Genomic DNA, 26,455 nt, shown 5'->3' with positions numbered 1-26,455 from the left:
GCCAATAATAATAATGAATGTCTGTGTACTATGTACATTTTTTTCAAACTTTTATAATTTATATGATTAGTTTTTTATAAATTTTTTTTTTATTTTTGCAAATCTTTATAACTCTTGACTTCAATTTATTATATTTGTGTCATACTTTTAAATCTTAAGTAAGCCTCAAGTAGATATTAAATTACTCTTATTTTGTTCTCTCTGTTTTACCACATTCAATGTCTTACAGTTTCTATTAAGCTTCTGTTGCATTACGTGTGCTTTGCTTAAAATTTTGTTTACGCGTATCTGCATGTGGCCTAAAACTGTCCTCAGAATTCTGTGTAGCGATTCGTTCCTCGTTTAAAGTAACGATTGGGAGTGTCGTTGCTTTTTCAGGAGCTGTACTGCGATAAGAGGGTGTTGGTGATTCAGCAAGACTGAAATATTTTACCGGAGTATGACAGGGTGAGGTGGATGTGGGCAGTGTTGTTATTTCGCTCTTTTGCCGTATCTCAGTCCAACTATCATTCATAATTGTTTCGCCTTCTGTAAGCGATATTTCCGTATCAAACAAAACAGGGACAAATGTTGGTGACGCAGTTGATAACGTTAACAAACTAATTGCGTTTTCGTTGGAGTTATTCTCGCTGCTTTGTGTAGACGTGTAGTAATTGTTTGTATTTCGTTGCATTGGTTTTGGAAACGTCTGAGGATTAGTGGTAGGATCTTCATCGGTCATAGCTTTATCACTCCTTATCCTTGTCAACAAGTCACCGTCTGTACACTCCTCTCCAGCACGATGAATATATTCTGTGCTGGTAAAATAAAATGAGACCCTCTGACTTGGTCGAGGTCGAGCGCGGGCCTGAGTTTGTACAATTCGTGGCTCTTCGATGGGCTCGAAAATACTGTCCTTATTATGCTCATGCACATAGTCTTCGTTCATGTTTGTCACATCTTTGGTTTTATTATCGGCTTTCGTACATTGCTTTACCAACATATTGTCTTTATCAGAACCAACCTCCTCAAATGTAATGTCACTTGCCTTGCAGATAGGAGACTCTGGTTCCTCTTCATCTTCTATCTTAGAAAGTTCTCTTATAAATTTTCGACTATTTTGCACATATTCAATTAACGGTCGCTCGTCGCGTAGTGTATGCTCGCTATCATAGGCGTCATCCAAGTCAGACAAATTAAATTGTACAACTGGCTTTTCTACTTCCTCTAATTGGCTATACTGGTGTTGTTGCTGATTTATTGGTAAATTCTCAAAACTCGCCCAATCCTCATCGATGTTTTTGCCAAAACCTTCCGGTTCGGGTGAGGATATCAAAATCTGCTTAGGTATGCGTTTCAAACTGCAATTATTCTCAAGAATTCCTGCCTCATTTTCCTCATATGAATGTCGTATCTTATTGAACTCTTCCTCAATGTTGCTTGCGAAATCTCTGTTTAGATCAAGATCACATTCGATCTCATGCCACAGACGTTTTTCATGTTCGTCCTGTTTTATATTAGCCTCCAACTCTATCCACAGCTGTTCGGGTCTTACTTTTTGTCGCGTATCTGATGTCTTTACTTCTTCTGCGTCCTCATTAAGTTTAGTGTATGATGTAATCGCTGCGTTTAAGGGTGGCGACGGTGTTACATTGTGTAATTGCTGTGACAAATGACCTAACACTTCATTTTGGCTACTTTTAACTTCAGTAAGCAGTTGCCGTGTTGCTTTCGATTGAAAACCACCCAGCTCATGTGCAAATTCTTCATCGCTCGTAAAATCAATGCTTGCTTGGGACACAGGCGTGCCTTGATTCTTCGCGTAGCATTCATTGGCTTGCCAGCTCTTCTGGTTGTATTCATTTCCAATATTTTCTATGTGATCATAATTGGGATTGTATAGAGTCTCATAGTGTATACGCTCAGTGCTTTCAAACGTTTCTGGACTTTGAGCCGCGAATCCGGTTTGCAATTGCTCCCATTTGTGGCGAAAATCTTCCAAGACATCAATCTCTTCATATTTTATATAACCCGTCGGGCGACGTTCACCGAATTCTTCTACGCTGTGCGAGCGCGCTTTATGCAGCTCATTCAGTTGTGTTTCTTTGTCGGCTAATCCGGCGTTTGGATTTTTTTCTTCAGTTCTTAAATAGCAGCTCGCGCATGTGTCGTTTACATTTTGTAGTGATTGCGTCAACTCAGATGATGGTAATTTCACTTTTAAGAACTTGTACATGCCTACTTTAACTTTCTCTTCATTGTAAGAATGGCGATAGAGACCTTTTGGAGGTTGTGTGGGTTTATCACGCATGCATACTAAGCTCTCATTTGATTCACATTTCTGCTCTATAACTTCTTCTTTGATCTCCATTTGTCGATACTTTTGTTCGAGTTCATCGAAGGTAGGCATTTCCTCCACCAAGCTTATGGTTGGTGTGGTGAGTTGTGGAGATTCGATTGGTGGTCTTGGTGGCTCACGAGCTGGTGGTTCATATTCTTCGTATATTGCGGTACGCACCCTATCTGCACGACGTGTTGGTGGCAATGGAAATAGTGATGGCGTGCTTTGAGAAAGATTGCGGTTGCGAACGGCTGAAAAAAAAGACGAGAGTCCATTAAGTACTACTCTGGAGGAAAAACAAAGCAAAACGAGATCCAAACATAAAATAACAAAAGCAGATAAATAAATAAATAAATGTAAGGCGCGATAACCTCCAAAGAGATTTTAGACCGAGCTTCTCTTCCAATTTGCGTCGTGCTCTTTTTTAAATTTTCCCTACAAATTGGCGGGATGGGACCTACTTGTTTTTATGCCGACTCCAAACGGCATCTGCATAATGAATTTTCACTGAGAAGCTTTTCATGGCAGAAATACACTCGGAGTGCTCGCCAAACACTGCCGAGAGGCGACCCCGCTTAGTAAAATATCCCTCTATTTGGAAAAACTTGTTTCTAAAATTTCGATGTTGCTTTGCCCGGGGCGTGAACCCAGGATCTTCGGTGTGGTAGGCAGAGAACGCTACCATCACACTACAGCGGCCTCCACAACATATAACATAAACAAAATTTTCATGCGGAAAAATTCCTCCAATTCTTTTCTCCTAGGGAGAACAATAATTGGGAAATAGGAATTTCGAATTTTCGAAGTCAGCTTTTTTGTCAATTGAAATTTTGGTTATTTTGTTTAAAAAATTTAAAAGTTTATTTATTGTTGCGAGATAAAATATAAACAATGCACATTATTGCATTTCATATGGTATTCACTGAAATTAGTAATGAATTGGTGCCACAGCAAAATTAACAGAGGAGCAAAAGAAGAAGAAGACGGCGGGATAACACAAATCCGCTGTTGCTGCTTCCATTTAGCAAAGTAATTTTCTGGAGGCCAAGTCGAGTTGAATGCGTCTTTCGCCATATGCCAAAATCTATTTAAGCCTTCTTAAAAAATCCTTGCGCAATTTCTGGATGGCTGCATCAAATATACCAAGAGTTCTTCAGTTGCTTATGATATACTTTTCGACTTAAAATAAAGAATATTGTGGTAGAATGTATATATTTTGGCACAAATTTGTACAAGTAAGTTTTCTTTCTTAAAAGAACTAATTTACTTTAACTATTTTGATGCATTCCCTTTAATTTAACAAGTGAAAAAACTCCTAAGAAATGACAAATCTCCCTCTCACTCACATTCATAATACCTACTTTTCTCCCATAACCGATTTTCCGTTTTTTCGAACATTGATCAGAATAAGAGGAAAGGGAGAAGTGAAAAAACTCACAAGGCATTTATATTTAGAATACGAGGAATGGGAGAAGGGAAAAAACTCGCAAGGAATTGCTATATATACATAACATATCGCGCCTTTAAAAAATGTAGAACATAAATAAACAAGGCATACAATAAAAACATAATATGACATAACCTGACATAACACAAAATAGCAACAAAAATAAATCAACACAAAATAAGACAATGTAAAAAGAAATAGCTAATCATAATTTAACATAATAGTGCAACAGAACATAGAATAAAAATAGAAGTATCAAAACATAATATATACATTAAATAACATAACAGTATTTGGCATGCAATAACGTATCATAAAACAGCAAAACGTCACTCAGCATAAAATAACATACATTAAAATAGTAAACTAAAAACAACGTAAGATAAAATTAAGTTACCTAACATAACACTTTTAAACATAACAAAATATTATATAATATGAATGCAAGGCGTAAGAAAAAGCATAGCATAATAATAACATATTAAAAACGGCAAAAAAAAAGAGATCCCCTTTAAGAAATATTCATAATAATGAAGTAAAGAAAAAAATTGTAATACTCACGCGGTAACTGTTTTGTCGGCACAATATCCAAATCATTTTCTTGTCGACGGCGAAAAGTTCCATGTATTTCTACCGGTTCATGAATCTAAATAATTAAAACTTAAAATTAATAGAATTATGCTATTGATGGTAAAAATTATAAAAATTATGATAAACTTGCGCACATATAATACATGCAAAGGGTAAGCCAAATAATAGTTTTCACTTTTCGCGCTGGTAATCAACAGGAAATTTGTATTTTAGTTTTGCTGAACGGCATGTATTGTAATGTTGCATGTAATAAATATATTTTGGCCCGAGTGTAGCATCCGCAGTGCGTACAGTACAGTGACTGTTGTTGTTTTAACGAAAGCCTTGAGGTTGATGGCCCTTTGCCGGATGCAGATCCGGTACGTTCCGGTAACAAGCACCATTAAGGTACTAGCGCGACCATCTCGTGAACGATTTGGTATGACGACATGAAACCTTCTAGGCCATAACGCCCTCCAACCTCCAAGATCCATGAGGAGCTTGGGGTCGCCAGAGCTTCGGCTTTTACAGAAACAGGCTTCGCCACGGTTAGGTGAGGTTGACAATTGGGGTTGGAGAAGCTATATATTGCGTGGCAACCCTTTGAAAGAGTTTCGATACACAACCCCTCGAATCAATTTGGTATTGTAATGCGCGTAATAATACTGATATTTCAAATTGAAACTGAATAATTTTAAGTTACAGTTTCTTGTTATAATGTTTTAGGATAAGCCTAAAAAAATATGAAGGAAACTTCAACCTTTTTCATTACAACGATTACGATTTTGTCGCTTAACACGTTATTCGCGATTACTCGTCAACCGAACAGTGATGCGCATGTTACTGATAAGGTATAAACTCTGAATAAATATATTTCTTCTGTACGTGTGTTTGTGACTGAATTCCTCCTGAACAAGTTTACCGATTTTGATGACATTTTGTATTTGTGTTCCAGAGGATTTCAGGATGATTTATGGTGTTTTATTTTCTGAAAATAATGTCATCCTTTTGCATCTTTTCAGCTCTCTCCTGAGTTTGTGTATTCCTTTCACAAAATAAGGAGCCTGATAACCTACAAACATAGCCATTTTTCATAGAGCCACGTGACCTAGTTAAAAGGTTAGACTTTGAGAGTGCAACATGATTCATAATCTGGTCCGGAAAGTTGACCAGAGACTTACCTATTCGGAAAAATCTAATTCATGATGCGATTCGCTTGAAATTCGGTGTAGGGATACCTCTTTTACTAAGATGACATTTGGAGTCTTTTTTTATTTCAGGAAGTAGATTAGGGCCCCAGTGATTTCTTCCTCTTGCGGCAAAGCGCAGGACAGTCGCACAGAAAATGCTTAACTTTTTCCATCTCCTCTTCGTCTTTGTAGCCCTGCAGTAATCATTATAAGGAGCACCCAGCCGTTGTGCATGCTTCCCGATTGCTATGTGGCCGGTTATAAGTCCAACCACCAGAGATATGTCCCCCCTGGCTAGCTCATTATTTGAGAAACTTTTCTTTCCGGGAAGTAGACCAGGGACCGACCTATTCCAAAAATCTAAAAATCCGACTGTACTTAATCGTATTTATGGGACGATTTGCGTGAGATTTGGTAAAGGGGAACCTCTTTGCCTGGCTGAATATTTGAAAAACGGTTCTCTATGGCAAGTGGAACAGGAGCCAACATATTGTAATAATCGTGATTATGGTGCTGTTTGCTTGAAGTTTGATACAGGGGTACTTATTATTTAAGAAACTTTTCTTCCCAGAAACCGATCTCTTCCAAAAAATAGATTTTATTGTGCGATTTCTTGCAATTCGCCATAAGGATGCATCTTTGTCAAAGCTAATTTTTGAGAATTCATCATTGCGGAAAGTGGACCAGGGGCCGCTTAATGCAATAAATCCTATTAATGTTTCGATTTGCTTAAAGTTTAGCCACCTCAATATTTTACGGAATGGCAGGCCTATCCCAAAAAATTTAATTTATGGTGATTTATTTGCTTGAAATGTGGAACAGAGATTATAAGAGAAACTTTTCTGGCGGGAACTGGACGGAGGAAATGACCGATTCTAAAAAAAAAAGAAAATTAGTTCATGGTACGAATTGCTTGAAATATGATACAAGGGTACTTATTATTTGAGAAACTGAACGAGGGATCGACCTATCGTAAAAAAAATATAATTATATTACGAATTGCTTGAAATTTGGTACAGATGTACTTCCTACTACTAACTTAAAATTTAAGAAATTTATGGTGCGATTCGCTTAAAATTTAGTATAGGGGCTCCTCTTCGGACTAGCTTAATATATGGAACCCATTTCCTTCCATAAAGTGGAATGTAAAATCTGTTTGTAAATCAAAACCGCAGATGGTTTGTAACCCATTTATGAGATATAGACAAAAATCTGGAACCCTGCTCCCTGGATCGTAGAATGTATTTTAACAATGTCAGTATGAAATGGGCTATTCTAGTCACAGTTATACGAAAATTAAATAGAAGTGGGAGTGCGAGAGTGGTAGAAAGGGATAGAAATAAAAATAGAGAGAGAGAAAGATAGAGCGGGAGGAAATATAGTGGGAGTAGGAAATGGAGATAAGAATGGAGAAAGAGCAAGGAGAAGATAGGAAGGAGTGGAAGCAAGAGAATGGAAGAAGATGAAGAAAAAAAGAGGCAGATTGAGGAAAGAAAGTTGGAGTAGAGGACAGAAAAATGGAGAAAGTGAAAGGGAGAAGATACGAAGGAAAGACAGGGATCAACCATAGAAAGGAGGAGAGACAGGCCAGAAGATATTTTTTGCAGAAGCTACAATATGACAAATGTCTCTGTTTACTGGTAGAGCAGGTACATCGCAGGGAGAAATATTATCGGACAGAATAACGTCTCAATTATCTACATATTTCTATATCATAAAATAAACATAAAAGTTAATGCCATTTTTGAAATTGTACCTGTGTTAGTTTCATAAAGCTTCGTAGTGGTTTATATAAACAAATACACTACGGAGCAAAAGTGAACACTTAAGAATCAATTTTGCAGGTTATGTCATACACAAAACGTAGTGTTATAATATGACAGAAATCAACCAGGTTATTAGGATTGCCATTGTTTTTGGTGCAAAAATTAATTAATAAACAAAAACAACAACAAATGCATTTCGTCTTTAAGTAGGGATAGGTATAGTGTTCACTTTTGCACTCATTCAAATTTTTTGCACTTGGATAAAGTAGGAGCGGCGTTGAATACCGTTATTCGGTATTTTACTAAGAAAAGGGGTTGACTTGGTATTTGCTATTCCAGCTATGATCAGTTTGTCCTAGTTCGCTGTGAAAAGTGGAAATATTAACCTTTATTTACAAAATGAAGCCGCGTAACAACAAAATTATTGCGGAGGTAGAAAAGCTGCTTCAACTGGGCAAGTCTACACGGGAAGTTGTAAAGCAACCTAAACTCTCCCAACCACAAGTGATGAAAGTGAAGAAACTTAAAAATGAAAGAGGCAGCGCAAAGTATTAATTGTGAAACCAGTGTGTGGACTGCCCGGCATGCGCTTAAAGGAGTTGGTTGTTTTCCTGCAAAAAATGTCCAAGAAGCCTACTTTTTCAGCAAAAAACCGATAAGCTTGCTTAGCGTTTGCAGCAAGTCATAAAACTTGGACTATTAATAACTGAAGACGCGTTCTATGGTCAGATGAATGCGTCTCCACTCATTAATAGTCCAATTTGTATGACGTGCTGCAAACGCTATCTGAGCTTATCCGTTTTTTGCTGAAAGCTTAGGCTTCTTGGGAATTTTTTGCAGGAAAACAACCAACTCCTTTAAGCGCACGCCGGGCAGTCCACACACTGGCTTCATAATTAATACTTTGCGCTGCCTCTTTTGTTGTTTTTGCTTTCCCGGTCATTAAGGAACGTGCCAGAAGCTTCGCTCGCTACTCTTTATCTTCTTTGATCGGCCATTTTTGCAATACTGAGTGGCCAAATTTTTAAGTTTCTTCACTTTCATCACTTGTGGTTGGGAGAGTTTAGGTTGCTTTGCAACTTCCCGTGTAGACTTGCCCAGTTGAAGCAGCTTTTCTACCTCCGCAATAATTTTGTTGTTACGCGGCTTCATTTTGTAAATAAAGGTTAATATTTCCACTTTTCACAGCGAACTAGGACAAACTGATCATATCTGGAATAGCAAATACCAAGTCAACCCCTTATCTTAGTAAAATACCGAATAACGGTATTCAACGCCGCTCCTACTTTATCCAAGTGCAAAAAATTTGAATGAGTGCAAAAGTGAACACTATACCTATCCCTACTTAAAGACGAAATGCATTTGTTGTTGTTTTTGTTTATTAATTAATTTTTGCACCAAAAACAATGGCAATCCTAATAACCTGGTTGATATCTGTCATATTATAACACTACGTTTTGTGTATGACATAACCTGCAAAATTGATTCTTAAGTGTTCACTTTTGCTCCATAGTGTATATCAAAATCAGTTCGTCATATTTGTCATAGAGATTCTATACACGAGGCTCACTTTTAAAATGTAAACAAACCAATTTTAGGCAAAAGCAAAATCTGCTGTGTACCAAATACATAAATAAAATATGTAAATAAAATATGTACACACACACATATAATGACATTTTATGTATGCAGTTTTAGAATAAAAAAAAAATGAATTTAACGGTTAAAGTGCTGTGAAGTACCGCTGCCACTGATAACTAAAATCACTCAACAAAATAGGTAAATTTTAACTGTTTCTATGTTTGCATTTTATTCTAGATATCTACCCCGTACGAAAATTTTTTAGTTAAAAACTGGTGCGCTTCTGGGGATTTCGGAACCTGTACTAGTACGCCTTTTATTTTTTTTTAAAGCTTTCACCTGGCGAATTTAACATGAAGATGTCCTAGGCGGTGGAAAATTTCCCCGCCGCATTACCCTTTCCCTAGTACCGAAATAGATGGAAAAATGTCCTATTTAGAACTGGTTGGCACTTTTCCATAGTTCCGAACTAGTGCAAAAACTTACAGTTTAGGCAGAAATACATATGAAGAAAAGGAGGTAGAAAGCAAACACCACTTAAAGCTTTCAGTGTTTCAATAAGTTGTCCACTTTTTACCGCCTTACTGCAGCTTCAAAATTAAGCTCACTTTTTTTATTTTAAGCGTATGGTTTAACTTTCGTACTATTTTTCCTGCAATGTGCTTTAAGAGGGGTCTCGTTGTTGTTGTTGTTGTTGTAGCGACAAAGACACTCCCCGAAGGCCTCCATCAGTAGTTCGAGGCCAGAGCCTCGGCTGTTAATGAAACAGGATTCGCTACGGGTAGGTGAGGTTGACTATTGGGTTGGAAAAACTATATATTGCGCTGGCAACCCCTTTGAGAGGGTTGCGCTACACAAACCCTTGAATTAATTTGTTATTTTAGTCGCCTCTTACGACAGGTATACCTACCGCAGGTATATTCTAAGCCCCCTAACCCGCTGGGGTAGACAAGTTTCTTAAATACCACCAGTTGTGCAACAGCTACATAAAATAGATTGCCGGAAAAGAACTTACTATTTGGGATTACCCGAAATTGCCCTCTTGAGGACTTTGGCATGTTTAATATGAATTGACTAAATTATAAGTTTCTCCCCATTGTTTAAAGGTACTATGTTGAATCTATGGCGAAATAGTTTCCTTGGGGAGCTGCTTCCTGTAAATTTGCTGCCATGGAGATTAAGTAAGGGAAATTCTTTAAAGTGTAGGGAAAAAAGGCATTTTCATAGTTCAAGCTAGCAGCAATTTTTTTTTGTAGATAAAATATTTATCACATAAATAGCCGTGTTTATTTTACTTGTATATACATCTACATTGGCAACTAAAACAACGCTAATGGAGAATTACACATAATAGAATTGCATGAAGAGATAGTGGAGACACACTACCTGGAGAGAACACTGTGAAAAGATTAATGATCTTCCAGCAGCGGTTCGACTACAAAAAGCCCTTTCTAGAGATCACAGAAATGGAATTGGCACGTTGAAAAAAACAGATGGGAGCTACACCACGCGGCCGGAAGAGACGAGCAAAATATTACTCGAAACACACTTTCCTGACTGCACAGCAGGCTATTAATCACCACCTATAATGGCAGATTTGCCAACCATCAGTGGTAATGAAAAAAGTCTAGAAACAAAGCTCACCACTGTAAAACGAGTGCAATGGGCTCTGTCTAGTTTCAGCTCCTTCAAGTCACCAGGACCGGATGGGGTCTACGTTTGTCTGTTACAGCAACGGATAAAGCATATAGCCCCAGTCCTTTCCACGTTATATAAGGCATCACTACTGCTCGGCCATATCCCGAGCAGGTGGGCAGAGGTTAAGGTAGTATTCTTACCAAAGCCAGGGAAACCCGAGCAACTGCCCTCGTATATCGACCAATAAGCCTGAGCTCGTTTATCCTAAAAGGTATGGAGAAAATCTTAGATCAGCATATCAGGGAGGTCAATCTAAATAAACTCCCTCTGTGTAGGAATCAGTTCGCCTACCATTCAGGGAAATCCACGGAGACGGCTATTCATAGTCTCACGGTAAAAATCGAAAAGGCTCTAGAGTCAAAAAATATAGCTTTCGATAACACAACACATCAAGCTATCGAACAAGCTGTTATTGACAAGGACATAAGCCCTATAATAATACGATGGGTGCTGTCTATGTTAAAGAGTAGAAAAATCCATTTGGAACTGGGAGGGACAACTGAATCAATTGCGGCCACAAGAGGCTGCCCATAAGAAGGTGTGCTCTCCCCTCTCCGGTGGACCCTGGTCATTGATGACCTCCTTCAGTTAATGAAAACCAAGGGATTTGACACACAAGGATATGCAGATGACCTAGTTATTTGCATCATAGGGATGCACGAAGATACAATATCAGATCGCATGCAACAAGCCCTTTGCATCATAGAGACGTGGTGCGATACCAAAGGATTGTCTATAAATCCTAACAAAACTGTTATAGTGCCTTTCACCCGGAGAAGGAAAGTATCCATCCCTGGGTGGTACAAAAATACAATTCTCAATGGAGGATAAATATCTAGGGGTCACACTGGATAGAACCCTCACGTGGAATGGTCATTTGGATGCTATCGTAAACAAGGCAACAAGAGCTTTCTTCGCGTGTACTCGTCTCTACGCCAAAACATGGGGGTTTTGTCCAAAAATGGTATATTGGACATTTAATACTGTCGTAAGGCCAATAGTCACCTATGCTTCTCTAGTTTGGTGGCAGAAGGCCACGCAAAGAAAGGCAAAGGCTAAACTAAGCAAACTGCATCGATTAGTTTGCGTTGGCATAACGGGTGTGATGAGAACCGCCCCTGCTGACGCACTTAGTGTTTTAGTGGGAATACCTCCCTTCCCTATTCTGATAGAGAAAGAGGCAACACTAGGTGCGTTAAGACTTCCAAATATTTTTGAGTTGAAGGAAGGAAATATGATAGGGCATATTAAAGTAATAAGAAAATTCATAGGAAATCCGTCATTACAACTGCGTGACGTAATGTCCCTTAAGCTCAGAATTTCACGGAACTTTGAAGTGTCCATTGTGTAAAGGACCCACTGGGAAATAGGGAATCCTTATAACGACCCTGACTCAGAGGTCTGGTACACGGATGTATCGAAATTCGATGACGGAAGAACGGGAGCTGACATCTATGGGCCAAACTTCAAAAAATCGATACCAGTGGGATGTTACCCCACCATATTACAGGCAGAAATTCATGCAATAGATGTCTGTGGTAGAGAATGTCTGCGGAGAAGCTCAACATCGAATAGCATTTACATTATGTCGGACAGCCAGGCGGCACTGCGTTCCTTGCAATCCTACATAGTTACATCTAAGCTGGTGGATGAATGCACTGAAATCCTTAATGCCCTGGGAGCCAAAAACAAGGTTTTGTTGGGATGGGTTCCCGGACATCAGGGACATGAATGTAATGAACATGCAGATTACCTAACAAAGCAGGGTGCTATATCAGCATTCTATGGTCCAGAGCCCTTTTGTGGACTCACAAAAGCACACACCAGGGAAACTATAAGTAACTGGGAAACTAAACAATTCAGACGTCACTGGATTGATTGTCCAGGGCAAAGGCAGGCCAAACTGTTTATACTTCCGGCAACGAAAGTATCAGCCAAACTCATTAACCTAAGCAGGGAGGACCTAAGAACTCTTACTGGGTACTACACGGGACACTGCGGTCTACGATATCACTTACGTAAATTAAATCTATCTCATACCCAAATTTGTCGTTTCTGTGAGCTGGATGATGAAACGCCGGTTCACATTCTCTGCGAATGCGTCGCTCTAGCTAGGCAGAGATTATCCCATCTAGGTGGTGGGACTCTTAATCCCTATATGATATGGAGTAAAAAGCCTGAAGAGGTACTTAGATACATCTAGAGCCTTCAGATACAAAATTAGGCTGAAAGGTCTTGCACAATAGATCTGCACAAAGGTCGCAGCGCTTCCAGACCTATTAATAATTTTAATAAATAGTGGAGACACAAACGTTTTATGTCATAGTGTATAACGCATACCAAAATTGAAAGTGGAGAATAGTGGAGGCAAACTTTTTAGTACTAATTTTATGCGCAACAATTTCATAAGTGTAGATTAAGTTATGCACTTAGCAGTCTATATAAAATCTAAGTGCATATGTATGTATATTTGGTACTTTAGGTTTAGTTCTGAACCAGAAATTAATATCACTAGTTACTGACTTCCCTACAGGGTACCTGCAAACGTAATTATGATAGTCTATACGTAATCACGCGCATTTACATACATATGTGTAAACTAAATTTCTGATGTAATCAAAGTGCGAATGGGGAGATAGCGAATGCAGTTTATAAATAAAAATCATAAATATTTAGCCATAAGCTTACCAGACTAAGAAAACATGCGGAAAAGTCTGTTTTGCCACAGTAAATTTTTTTATTATATGCACGGCGATATCACCAAATGGAAGCGCCAAACGGTTGATGAAACAATGACATACATCCATAATACATACATACGTACGAAATTTATGTCATAAATACACATACATACAAAAAATATATATACGCATAAACATTGTTGGAGGTAGTGCACTAAATTTTAATTGTCTTACACTTTCATTAGCATTACACTTTATTGGAAAAATTTTAGTGTGCACCAATTTTTTTATCACTATAGTGATAGTGTTGCCTTTCTCCACTACGACTAAAAATTGTATTGCTCTTATTTTATTTGTTCATTGCTCTGCAATTTGTTTACCCTCCTTAAACACTCGGGGCATTCCAACTACGTCGTTTTTATACTCAGCTGAGCTGATCTCACAGAATATATTAATTTTGTTCCCCGTAACGGCATAAACTAATCGAGATAGATATAGACTTCTATATATCAAAACAAGTAAGGAAGGCTAAGTTCGGGTGTAACCGCACATTACATACTCAGTTGAGAGCTGTGGAGACGCTTCCCAAGGCAGTCGGTTCTATGTACCGGAGCGACTCGGGATTTTTCCCGACCAATGACAGTCATTTCAGTGTGACCCCATTTAATTTGTTTCGTCCCTCCCACAAATTGTCATCCTCCCAGCAGCTCCTTGCAGCAGGACTGCTACATATTCTCTTACTCCGGGAAGGTATCGAACCCAATCCGGGTCCGTCTCCTGACCCCGGTCCTGAGAAATGGTTTTGCTGCATTTGCCAGAAAAGAATCTTTTTAGGACGGTCATACTCTGTTCAGTGTGTCTCGTGCAAGGGATGGTTGCATCGGACAGGTTGTTCTGGGCTTGATCACAAAACCCGACGTCCACGCAACTTTTATAAATCTTTTGTGGCTCCTTGCTGCTCACGCCCAAGGGCGTCCCGTAGTCTACGCCTAAGCGCCCCCCACTACCTTCCAGCAGCCTCGCTGCTCAGCAAGCCACAACAAGTACCCGCTGCTGCTCGCGCCCCACGGCGCCAACAACTCAAACAGCTGATACCACTCATAACTACTACCTTCGTAGTAGAGCTGGTAGCAATGCTGAGCATCAGCCCCTGCCCGCGTCTTCCTCTCCCCCCCCCCCCCCCCCCCCCCCCCTCTTTTCTGGCAGCAATCGTGCAGGTCAGGGAAACATGCTCTTAGTCCCTACCTCCGTTTGCACCGTCTGCCAGCACAGAATATATAGGTTTGCGACATCCGCTCAATGCAGCTCCTGCCTTGGGTGGTGCCACTTTCCTAGATGTTCTGGTCTCCGCGACGACAACCCCTCGACGGGTTTTATCGCGCCATGTTGCCAGGTCGCAAACCCAAATCATCCGGGTACCCCAATGCTTGCCCAAGGACGCCCAGTCCCAAGGCCACAACAGCAATTGCGTCCTGGCCTTCCCCAACCTAGGCGTAGTCATCCGTCACTTACCCCTAGAGTGGCGGCGTCACCCCTCATGCACTTCAGAATTCTGCAGTTAAACTGTAATGGACTAACTGGGAAGATTACGGAGATAGTCGATTTCATGAAGCGGCACAACATCCGCATTGCTGCGATTCAAGAGACTAAACTCACAGCGAGATCTGCATTGCAGACCTGCTCTGGGTATAATGTCCACAGGAAGGACCGCGAGAGCGGAAATGGAGGCGGCCTCGCGTTTATTATACACCACTCTCTGCAATATCATATATTTGATCCTGGCATCGACCGCAGGGACAATGTCTTAGAACGTCAAGGCCTATCTGTCCGGTCAGGCGATGAAAATCTAGAAATCATCAACATCTACATCCCTCCTGTCACCTGTTGCCCCAGTGGATACCGCCCTAAAATCGAGGCCTTACTCACTGGCAACAATCGCATTATCTTAGGCGATTTCAATGCCCATCACGACCTATGGCATTCAAACTTGCGGGCGGACAGTAGGGGTGAGATGTTGGCGGATCAAATAGAAGAAACGACGTTCTGCACAATAAACGTAGACGCCCCCACACGTATGGTAGGAAGCTGTCATAGCTCGCCAGATATCTCAATCGTGAGCGCAGAACTCGTAAACTGCGTCAACTGGCAGCCGATGGTAACATTGGCATCCGACCACCTGCCCATACTTATTTCGTTCGAGCATACCGCCGACTTCATCGTCACCGAAAAACGCACTTTCATAAACTTCAAAAAAGGAAAGTGGGAAGAATATAAATCTGCAACAGACAGCAGCTTTGCTGCCCTCCCTATCCCGACTGATGCCCGCCAAGGGGAGCATGCCTTCCGTAAGGTCATTGAGTCCGCCTCGGCACATTTCATTCCTGCCGGGAGAATTCCCGAAATCCGGCCCCACTTCCCGGCGGAGGCCGCGAGCTTAGCGAGGGAACGCGACCTTATAAGACAGCTTGATCCAGGCGACCCCCAAATAAGGGATATAAACCAGCGCATCAGCTTGCTTGTGGACGAACACAAGCGGGCGAAATGGGAAGAGCACCTAAGAGGTTGTAACCTCTCTACCGGTGTAGGTAAACTTTGGTCCACCGTAAAGTCCCTATCGAATCCGACTAAGCACAAAGACAAAGTTTCCATCGCCTTTGGCGATAAGGTGCTGTCGGATGCGAAAAAATGCGCGAGCGCTTTCTGCCGACAATATATAATGCATCCTACGGTCGACAAAGATAGACGGAGAGCCAATAGACACGCACATAAACACAAATTCAGCGCGTCACCAATCACCATCACCGCTAGAGAGGTTGAGGACGCCATTGGTCGCGCTAAACCATCCAAAGCAGTGGGCCCAGACGGCATAGCCATGCCGATGCTTAAAAACCTAGGGAAAGAGGGTTTCAAATATTTAGCGCATGTCTTCAACCTGTCTCTCTCCACCTTTGCCATACCCGAGAAATGGAAAATGGCCAAGGTGGTCCCGCTACTAAAGCCTGGGAAACCAGCTAACGTAGGTGAGTCATATCGTCCGATATCTCTCCTATCGCCAGTGGCAAAAACGCTTGAAGCCATTTTGCTCCCTTATTTCCAAGCACATTTGCAGCTAGCCCCTCATCAGCATGGCTTCAGAAAACTCCATAGCACTACCTCCGCGCTAAATGTCATTAGCACCCAGATAAATTGCGGTTTGAATCAATACCCCCACCATAGAACAGTACTCGTAGCGCTAGACCTATCAAAAGCCTTTGATACGGTCAATCATGGCTCATTACTGCAAAACCTGGAAGGGTCTACCCTTCCCCCATGTCTTAAAAGGTGGACCGCAAATTATCTGGGTGGTCGGCAGGCATCGGTGCAATTCAGAAACGAAACATCAAAACCAAGGAGAATTAAACAAGGGGTGCCACAGGGTGGTGTCCTATCCCCACTTTTGTTTAATTTCTACATATCTAAGCTACCTTCACCACCGGAAGGAGTCACAATCGTTTCCTACGCCGATGACTGCACAATAATGGCCACAGGCCCAGGCCCAGAGATCGATGAGCTATGCAAGAAAATAAACGGCTATCTCCCTGATCTCTCCAGTTTTTTCGCCTCGCGAAACCTGGCATTGTCACCGACTAAATCTTCCGCGACCTTATTTACAACATGGACGCCCCAAATGTCGACCATATTGAACATCCACGTCGATGGCACTACGCTACCGACTGTCCTACACCCCAAAATCTTGGGTGTGACGTTTGATCAGGATCTACATTTTGGTGCGCACGCAACCGCAATTGTTCCGAGAATTCAGAGCCGTAATAAAATCCTCAAATCCCTTGCTGGCAGTACCTGGGGAAAAGATAAAGAAACGCTCATGACCACATACAAAGCAATTAGCCAGCCGATTACGTGCTACGCGTCACCCATATTGTCGCCAAGCCTAAAAACTACCCACTGGACGAAACTACAGGCCTGCCAAAATACTGCTCTCAGAATCGCCACGGGCTGTCTTCTTATGTCCCCAGAACACCATCTGCATAATGAGGCAAGAATACTCCCCATCAGGGAGAGAAATGAGATGCTGACCAAACAGTTTCTGTTGAATACCCAGAAACCTGGGCATCCCAACAGACATCTGATTGACGAACCAGCACCGCCTAGGGGACTAAGGAGTCATCTCCGTAAGCATTTTGAGGAAATACGGCACCTGAGAACCCAGCCGTATGAAGCGAAAAACACAAGCGGTCCTTGGTGAACTCCATAGACAGGCGTCGGACCTTTATGTCGGGAATTGCCCGGTGAATCCAGTACTTGAAGAAAAATATCCAGAACTCGCGGAAGAGGAACGCATACTCCCCAGGGAAACGCGTGTCACTCTTGCTCAACTTCGTTCTGGATACTGTAACAGGTTAAACTCTTACCTATCCAGAATCAACCCCGACATACAAAATGTATGCCCCGCTTGCAATGTGTCCCCACATGACACCAACCATCTCTTTAATTGTAATGTGGAATCAACGCCTCTAACACCCCTTTCCTTATGGTCCACCCCTTTTGAAACGGCAAGTTTCCTTGGACTCCCGTTAGAGGATATTGATGACAATTTGTGATCGGTCGCGGCTATTAGGTGGGGCGAGCATTGCTACAACAACAACAACAGCTGTGGAGACAAAGTAAGAGAAAATCACCATGTTGTAAAAAGAACCTAGGGTAACCCTGGAATGTGTTTGTATGACATGTGTATCAAATGAAAGGCATTAAAGAGTATTTTATGAGGGAGAGGGCCATAGTTCTATAGGTGGACGCCGTTTAGGGATATCGCCATAAAGGTGGATCAGGGTTGTCTCTAGCATTTGTTTGTACGATAAGGGTATCAAATGAACGGGGTTAATAAGTATTTTAAAAGGGAGAGATCCTTAGTTCCATAGGTGGACGCCGTTTTGAGATATCGCCATAAAGGTGGACCAGGGGTGACCCTAGAATTTGTTTGCACGATATGGGTATCAAATGAACGGGGTTAATAAGTATTTTAAAAGGGAATGGGCCTTAGTGCTATAGGTGGACGCCTTTTCGGGATATCGCCATAAACGTGGACCAGGGGTGACTCTAGAATGCGTTTGTACAATATGGATATCAAATGAAAGGTGTTAATGAGTATTTTAAAAGGGCGTGGGCCTTAGTTCTATAGGTGGACGCCTTTTCGAGATATTGCCATAAAGGTGGACCAGGGGTGACTCTAGAATTTGTTTGTACGATATGGGTATCAAATGAAAGGTGTTAATGAATATTTTAAAAGGGCGTGGGCCTTAGTTATATAGGTTGACGCCTTTTCGAGATATCGCCATAAAGGTGGACCAGGGGTGACTCTAGAATTTGTTTGTACGATATGGGTATCAAATGAAAGGTGTTAATGAGTATTTTAAAAGGGCGTGGGCCTTAGTTCTATAAGTGGACGCCTTTTCGAGATATCGCCATAAAGGTGGACCAGGGGTGACTCTAGAATTTCTTTGTACGATATGGGTATCAAATGAAAGGTGTTAATGAATATTTTAAAAAGGAGTGGGCCTTAGTTCTATATGTGGACGCCTTTTCGAGATATCGCCATAAAGGTGGACCAGGGGTGACTCTAGAATTTGTTTGTACGATATGGTTATCAAATGAAAGGTGTTAATGAGTATTTTAAAAGGGCGTGGGCCTTAGTTCTATATGTGGACGCCTTTTCGAGATATCGCCATAAAGGTGGACCAGGGGTGACTCTAGAATTTGTTTGTACGATATGGTTATCAAATGAAAGGTGTTAATGAGTATTTTAAAAGGGAGTGGGCCTTAGTTCTATAGGTGGATGCCATAAAGGTGGGCCAGGGGTGACTCTAGAATTTTTTTGTACGATATGGGTATCAAATGAAAGGTGTTAATGAATATTTTTAAAAGGAGTGGGCCTTAGTTCTATATGTGGACGCCTTTTCGAGATATCGCCATAAAGGTGGACCAGGGGTGACTCTAGAATTTGTTTGTACGATATGGGTATCAAATGAAAGGTGTTAATGAGTATTTTAAAAGGGCGTTGGCCTTAGTTCTATAGGTGGACGCCTTTTCGAGATATCGCCATAAAGGTGGACCAGGGGTGACTCTAGAATTTGTTTGTACGATATGGGTATCAAATGAAAGGTGTTAATGAGTATTTTAAAAGGGCGTGGGCCTTAGTTCTATAGGTGGACGCCTTTTCGAGATATCGCCATAAAGGTGGACCAGGGGTGACTCTAAAATGTGTTTGTACGATATGGGTATAAAATTAAAGGTATTAATAAGGGTTTTAAAAGGGAGTGGCCCTTAGTTTTATATGTGAAGGCGTTTTCGAGATATCGACCAAAATGTGGACCAGGGTGACCCAGAACATCATCTGTTGGATACCGCTAATTTATTTATATATGTAATACCTGCCAAGATTTAAAGGGTGTTTTATTTCGCCCTGCAGAACTTTTTCATTTTCTTCTACTTAATTTGGTAGGTGTGACAACCATTTTACAAAGTTTTTTCTAAAGTTATATTTCGCGTCAATAAACCAATCCATGTTTCATCCCTTTTTCGTATTTGGTATATAATTATGGCATTTTTTCATTTTTCGTAATTTTCGATATCGAAAAAGTGGGCGTGGTCATAGTCGGATTTCGGCCATTTTTTACACCAATACAAAGTGAGTTCAGATAAGTACGTGAACTGAAGTTAGTAAAGATATATCGATTTTTGCTCAAGTTATCGTGTTAACGGCCGAGCGGAAGGACAGACGGTCGACTGTGTATAAAAACTGGGCGTGGCTTCAACCGATTTCGCCCTTTTTCACAGAAAACAGTTATCGTCCTAGAATCTAAGCCTCTACCAAATTTCACAAAGATTGGTAAATTTTTGCTCGACTTATGGTATTAAAAGTATCCTAGACAAATTAAACGAAAAAGGGCGGAGCCACGCCCATTTTGAAATTTTCTTTTATTTTTGCATTTTGTTGCACCATTATCATTACTGGAGTTGAATGTTGACATAATTTACTTATATACTGTAAAGATATTAACTTTTCTTTTAAAATTTGAATTTAAAAATTTTTTTTTTAAAAAAGTGGGCGTGGTCGTTCTCCGATTTTGCTAATTTTTATTAAGCAGACATATAGTAATAAGAGTAACGTTCCTGACAAATTTCATCATGATATCTTCAACGACTGCCAAATTACAGCTTACAAAACTTCTAAATTACCTTCTTTTAAAAGTGGGCGGTGCCACGCCCATTGTCCACAATTTTACTAGTTTTCTATTCTGCGTCATAAGTTCAACTCACCTACCAAGTTTCATCGCTTAATCCTTATTTGGTAATGAATTATCGCACTTTTTCGATTTTTCAAAATTTTCGATATCGAAAAAGTGGGCGTGGTTATTGTCCGATATCGTTCATTTTAAATAGCGATCTGAGATCAGTGCCCGGGAACCTACATACCAAATTTCATCAAGATACCTCAAAATTTACTCAAGTTATCGTGTTAACGGACAGACGGACGGACGGACGGACATGGCTCAATCGAATTTTTTTTCGATACTGATGATTTTGATATATGGAAGTCTATATCTATCTCGATTCGTTTATACCTGTACAACCAACCGTTATCCAATCAAAGTTAATATACTTTGTGAGCTCTTCTCAACTGAGTATAATGATATGGGCGAAAAAAGAAATTCATTTAGCCATGTCCGTCCGTCCGTCCGCCCGTCTGTCCGTAAACACGATAACTTAAGTAAATTTTGAGGTAGCTTAATGAAATTTGGTATGTAAGCTCCTGCGCACTCATCTCAGATCGCTATTAAAATGAACGAAATCGGACTATAACGACGCCCACTTTTTCGATATCGAAAATTTCGAAAAACCGAAAAAGTGCGATACTTCATTACCAAAGACGGATAAAGTGATGAAACTTGGTAGGTGGGTGACCTTATGAAACTAGCAAAATTTTGGACAATGGGTGTGGGAACGCCCACTTTTAAAAGAATGTAATTTAAAAGTTTTGCAAGCTGTAGTTTGGCAGCTGACTATGTAATGTTCGGTTACACCCATACTTAGCCTTCCTTACTTGTTTATTTTTGTTCTGGGTACAGCATATACTTCGTCTCTTTGCCTATTATGAGGACGGATATATGCGGAGTACCTTTCAATTCAATGTCCGTATATTACGGTGTTGATAATGCAACAGCTTCGTCGGCTTCAGGCTTCACTTCTTATGGGGGTTTTGCCCTGCCTTTAAAAGTTTGGCAAACTTCCCTTTATATGTATATTTCAAGGAGTTAATATTGTTCAGCCTTATCAACTTAACTCCGTTGTTATGATAGACATCTGCCCTTAAGCAATCGTGCATATATTACCGTCACATTCATAAACTGCTTTGTCGCTCCACTCATCTTTTGGACAACTGGTGTCGCACTATTTTGCTTCTTTTAGAATGTCAGAGTAAAACCATAGTCTCTGTGTCACCACACTTTATCTTATATTTGCTGCGACAAAGCCACCGTTACTTCGCAAAGCGGACCACCAGTGAGGGGAAGGCTCTGTTCAAATAAAGCGCAATTCACGCGTGCAATTGCCTAAGCCACTCAGCTAAATAGGAAGCCTTAGCCCTAACATCAGTGACACTCTGATGTCCTAGCAATAGCTTAAGATCCAGTAGGGGAAAAGAAAACTATGTACAACATTTTTGGTCCATTGACTATTCTGAATGTCTTAATAATACCAAGAGTGAGCTGAAAAATCAAAGTTTTGAACTATATCTGCTCACACTAAAACGTGCGTTGTGGTCACCATAATATCGTTCCATAAAAATACTATTCGAATACTGTTTGCTTTAAGCATGTTTATCTAAATATATTTGCAGTTGACCACTGTCCAATAATTTCAATTTAATTTCATGATCTTCGGGTAATTCAATCGTTGCACAATAAAAAACAGTACGTATTCTAAGAATTTTTGAGGGTGAACTCGATAAAGATGTGTTGCTTCTTGCACAGGCTATTTCCGGCTGCTGCATAACGAGAAAGAGTTTAGGGAGAGTTTTATATGGCATATTTATGTAATGAAGAATATGATAATTTAATTTGAGAATTTGCCCTAAAGTTGCCACAAAAGTTTTTATCTGTTTAAAATTGGCACAAAAATATTTTTCAATTTGAAAAATGAGTAAGGACTGTTCCGAAAAGAAAATACACCCTTCATTATTTTTATAATCCTGCTGCAGATCTGATGAAATGTGCAGAGGCCGAATTGGGTCAAATCAAAGCTGACACAATCAGCTGCAATAGAAAGGTATCAGATGTTACTTGACACCCACCTAGTGACAAGTATAGGTTGTTTTAAAGCCTCTGGTACAAACTATTCACCATAAAAGGAGGTTTTGACCAAACTGTGCTATATAAATTGGTGACACTGGAAGCTATGCTATGAAAACTTATTATCTAGAATGATTTCTGTATATTTTGTACACGTTTTGTCCTGCATAGTTACCCCTCTTAAACAACACCATATTTGTCTTCTCCGCGTTGACGCTCAGTCCGCAATAGATGCCCTGGTATGTATCTCTCGAAGCGTCCGATCCATCAAAGAAGTACTTCATGGAAGGCACTTTCCATTTGAAACAACTGCAACGTCATCTGCATACGCCGTAAGTTTGATAGGTCTCTCATCGAACGGCCTGAGAAGTTGGTTGAAGACTAGCGTACATAGCATAGGCGATAATACCCCGCTCTACGATGTACCCCTATTCACCGACTTTGTGGTCTCATGCAGCCCCACTACAACGTACGCAATGAAGCATGCAGGCAATTTATACTCTATGATAGCCTGTTCAGAGACATTGTTGAAAGCCGGGGAAATGACTCCTAAGGCGTACTCATTATATTTCAAGGTTTTATTTATCTACCGACCTTCCTTCCCCGGGAAAGTAGCTTCAAATATTCTTTAGAAAACGGTTTTCTATGTGGGGTCTTCTATTGGCAGTAGTTTGGCAAGCCCCCCAAGTGTATTTCAGCCCTGAAAGGCTGCTCAGTCAAAAATTCACCTCTATTGTAGAAGCCTTAACGAATCCGCATAAAACATGTAGGTTCCACCAAAATGTAGGAAACATTATGAAGTAACCCGCAACAAATTGGAGGCGAAGTCGGCCTAAATTTCTTCGAGTGTGTATATAGAGCAAACTTATTAATATTAGCTGTGAAAACAAAATCGGTACCGCACTGGATATTAGCTATGTAAAAACTAGAAGTTGGATATTTTTCTACTCCACTGCGTTTTGACCAAACAAAATTTATGTTTCCCTTTTTCTCACAATATTCTTTCTTTATCACCGCCTCTTTATTTACCTCTTTTGATACGCGTTTTTCTCGACTGCTACGCGTACGCAATATAGGTGTGGCGCTTCCAGCTGCACCATTATTCGCTCTGCCTTGATTAAATGATAAACGACGTTTGAACCACCAAATCTTAATGCCCAACAATGCAGAGATCATGCAAAACAGCACAACACAAGATGCCAACATGGCAGAGAGACCGCCACCTGTGTGAGCAAATGCATTAGTATATGTAGTGGTTGTAAAGAATGGAAAAAGCGTTTAGTACAAAGAAGATGCTGTTGTCGAAAATTGCATCGTACCTGCGGCACCATCGCTGCCACCAACTGTTAATTTAGCCATTAGTTTCAATTATTTTGTTTTGCTGTTTTTGTTTTTGCCTTATAATTTTTTTAATTGTTTATTTTGTATTTCTTTTAGAACATTTTTTTCGTATATTTCTTGGTGTTGCCGAAGTGAAAAACTTATCATCTGTGATTAGTTTCATAAAATTCCATATACCACATTGCTTATCGTTTAGTTTTTTGTTTCGATATATAAACAATTTTTTTTATAATTTCACATTTTTTTTATAGTTGTGGCTATGTTTTGTTTATAATTTTTTTATAATCCTACTCGTTTTACACGCCACCGTTTACCATGTCTGTTACGAACACGTTTATCAAATCGAATGACAAAAGCTTTTAGAATTGTTTGCTTCTTTGGCTTGTTGGCTGTTAACTAATGTTGTTTGCAAACGTAGCAGGTATATCAGAGTAACTATTTATTGTTTTTATTTTTCTCTTCGATTGCCATCAGAGACCGTAATGGATCTAATTTAAATAAAAAAGGCGTTAGTACCAAGAACTCGTGAAGCTCGATGTGAAAACATTCGGGTATACGTCTAAGAAACTAACTTTTTTAAGTTAACAAAAGCTCGCCCAAGATTTGAAGTTGAACCGCAACAGTGGCAACCTTTACCAGAAACAAATATTTTCGGGCTTTTTGCGAAGAGCTTTAACGGTTTCTACTAAAAGTTATTGTTTTAACGGTTTATTATTGATAGCGAATTATTATCGTCGAGTCTTCATAAGTTATCAGCTTGCTTGACGGGGATTCTGATTGGACACCGCCTTCTGGCGTCGCATGCATTTAAATTAGGCTTGGTCAGTGATAGCAGATGTAGGAAGTGTGGGTTGGAGGAGGGAACGATCGAGCAAGTTTTGTGCTCGTGCCCTGCGCTTACTAGGTTAAGACTCCAGCTTTTAGGAGTGATAAAGCTGTCAGATCCATAAACAGCAAGTAAGTCCTAGAAAACTTCTAGTATTTGCCAAGAGGATGGAGTTATTTTATAACATAGGTCCTGGTTTTTGAAAGGGTCTTTTTCTTTTTGGTCGTTAAATAAACTTCTGGTAATACTACGGACTCATTCAGTCTATGTGAGGTCCTCATGGACCAGCCAGTTTAACCTAATCTAACCTTGTCAGAAAACGCTTGGTTTCTTATCGGCCTGTTACCGATCGGTTACACATGTGTTATCGATTTTATATTGACGTTTTATTGGTATCTGTTTCAAAAACCGATATATTTCGATAACATAATAGCACATCGCTACATTTTCGTAGATAAATCTATAACTTTTCAATAGCAAACCGTTAACTTATTGATTGAAAATCGATTTAATTTAATTTAATTTTAGTTAATTTTAATTTACTTCATTTTGTATCATTTTATTTTCTTTTGTTATTTATATTATTTTACCTTTATTTTTTTAGTTTTATTTTAGATTAGTTTCGCTTATTTTATTTTTTTTAGTTTTATTTGATTTAATTTTTTATAAGATTTTATTTACTTTTTTATTTTAATTTCGTTTATTTTATTTTATTTTATTTTATTTTTGATGTTGGAGAAAAAGTACAAAGTTTACAAACTTTATTTTATATAAAATTTTTATTAAACTCTATTTTATTTTATTTCATATTATTTTATTTTTGTTTATACTTTTTCATTGCTCACAATTTAATATTTCGTTGAAAATTTACAAATAATGTGTGTAATAACAATCACACATGTGCTCATGCTTGTCATTATATCTTTGGCTCTTTATTTTCAACAAAACAGCAGTGTATACTTTTCTCCATGCACTTGCATGTATAACACTATAGCTCTCACTCAAGCGCACCTGATGTTTCGGACTCATTATTGAACGAAAAAAATTAATGAAAAAAAATCTTAATTAAATCGTATGTACGTTTTTATGTATTTTATATGTATGTGTATATTTCTCTGCTCATGAGCTTTTTCAGTAGCTAAGCAGTTTTAGATCTCGCCGCTCAACAAAACACTGCGTTTTAAAAACACGGCAAAAGCAAATTAAAATAATGAACAGTATTAGCCTGGTTTCGTTTGGGTCACTTGAGGGCAGTGCGCTGCCACAATGTACATCAAAAAAATGTGTGTTATTTTGGTTCTCTGATTGCTAGCACTTTCGGCAATAACATTTGATTTTTTTCTCTCTGATAAAATTTTTTTTCTACACATCCTCTCAAGCAAACAATTAGCTTTTAACATTAATATTAAACTAAACAAAAATCGTATGGAAGCTTAATTAGCCTATTGTTATTATCTAAGTGTTATCACCACAGCGTCTCTCACATACATACCTACATTTACGCGGCTTGGTCTCAGTCTCCGCATTTCAGCTTATCAAAGCTTTACCTGTTGGCGTGCTCTACGCTGATTGTTGATTTACCACGTATTTTTTTATGATATCGCACACATATAACTAAACGCCGTTACTTTACTTTTTCTGATTCATCACTTTTTGTTATCAATTTACTTTGCAAGATAACTTTTGAG

The 26,455-nt window shown here is 39.6% G+C and overlaps 2 protein-coding genes across 9 annotated transcripts in view; one reads left to right on the top strand and one right to left on the bottom strand.

Moving 5' to 3' along the window:
- Pi3K68D (phosphatidylinositol-4-phosphate 3-kinase catalytic subunit Pi3K68D) overlaps positions 1 to 26,455 on the top strand; it is a 212,754-nt gene that overhangs the window by 173,274 nt on the left and 13,025 nt on the right. The gene's annotated exons all lie outside the window — the stretch shown is intronic.
- LOC137233832 (uncharacterized) lies at positions 81 to 26,152 on the bottom strand. The gene is made up of 5 exons (XM_067757297.1): positions 25,848 to 26,152; positions 23,920 to 24,429; positions 23,630 to 23,823; positions 4,329 to 4,413; positions 81 to 2,571 (listed from the first exon to the last, which is right to left on the bottom strand). The coding sequence occupies exons 2-5, from the start codon at positions 23,957 to 23,959 to the stop codon at positions 236 to 238; spliced, it is 2,655 nt and encodes an 884-aa protein (XP_067613398.1). The 5' UTR covers positions 23,960 to 24,429; positions 25,848 to 26,152; the 3' UTR covers positions 81 to 235.

Source organism: Eurosta solidaginis, chromosome 5, assembly GCF_040869045.1.
Source record: "Eurosta solidaginis isolate ZX-2024a chromosome 5, ASM4086904v1, whole genome shotgun sequence".
NCBI classification, from domain to species: domain Eukaryota; kingdom Metazoa; phylum Arthropoda; class Insecta; order Diptera; family Tephritidae; genus Eurosta; species Eurosta solidaginis.
This window is presented reverse-complemented; position numbering and strand designations above follow the sequence as displayed.

Bases quoted from the DNA above. Each gene is read 5' to 3' on its own strand.
- LOC137233832 (XM_067757297.1), bottom strand. From the start codon at position 23,959: ATGGCTAAATTAACAGTTGGTGGCAGCGATGGTGCCGCAG. The intron at 4,414-23,629 runs GTAAATAAAGAG...TTAATTATTTAG, and splicing joins AAAAACGCGTATCAAAAGAG to ATTCATGAACCGGTAGAAAT. The intron at 2,572-4,328 runs GTGAGTATTACA...CTTTTTTTTCAG, and splicing joins GCCGACAAAACAGTTACCGC to CCGTTCGCAACCGCAATCTT.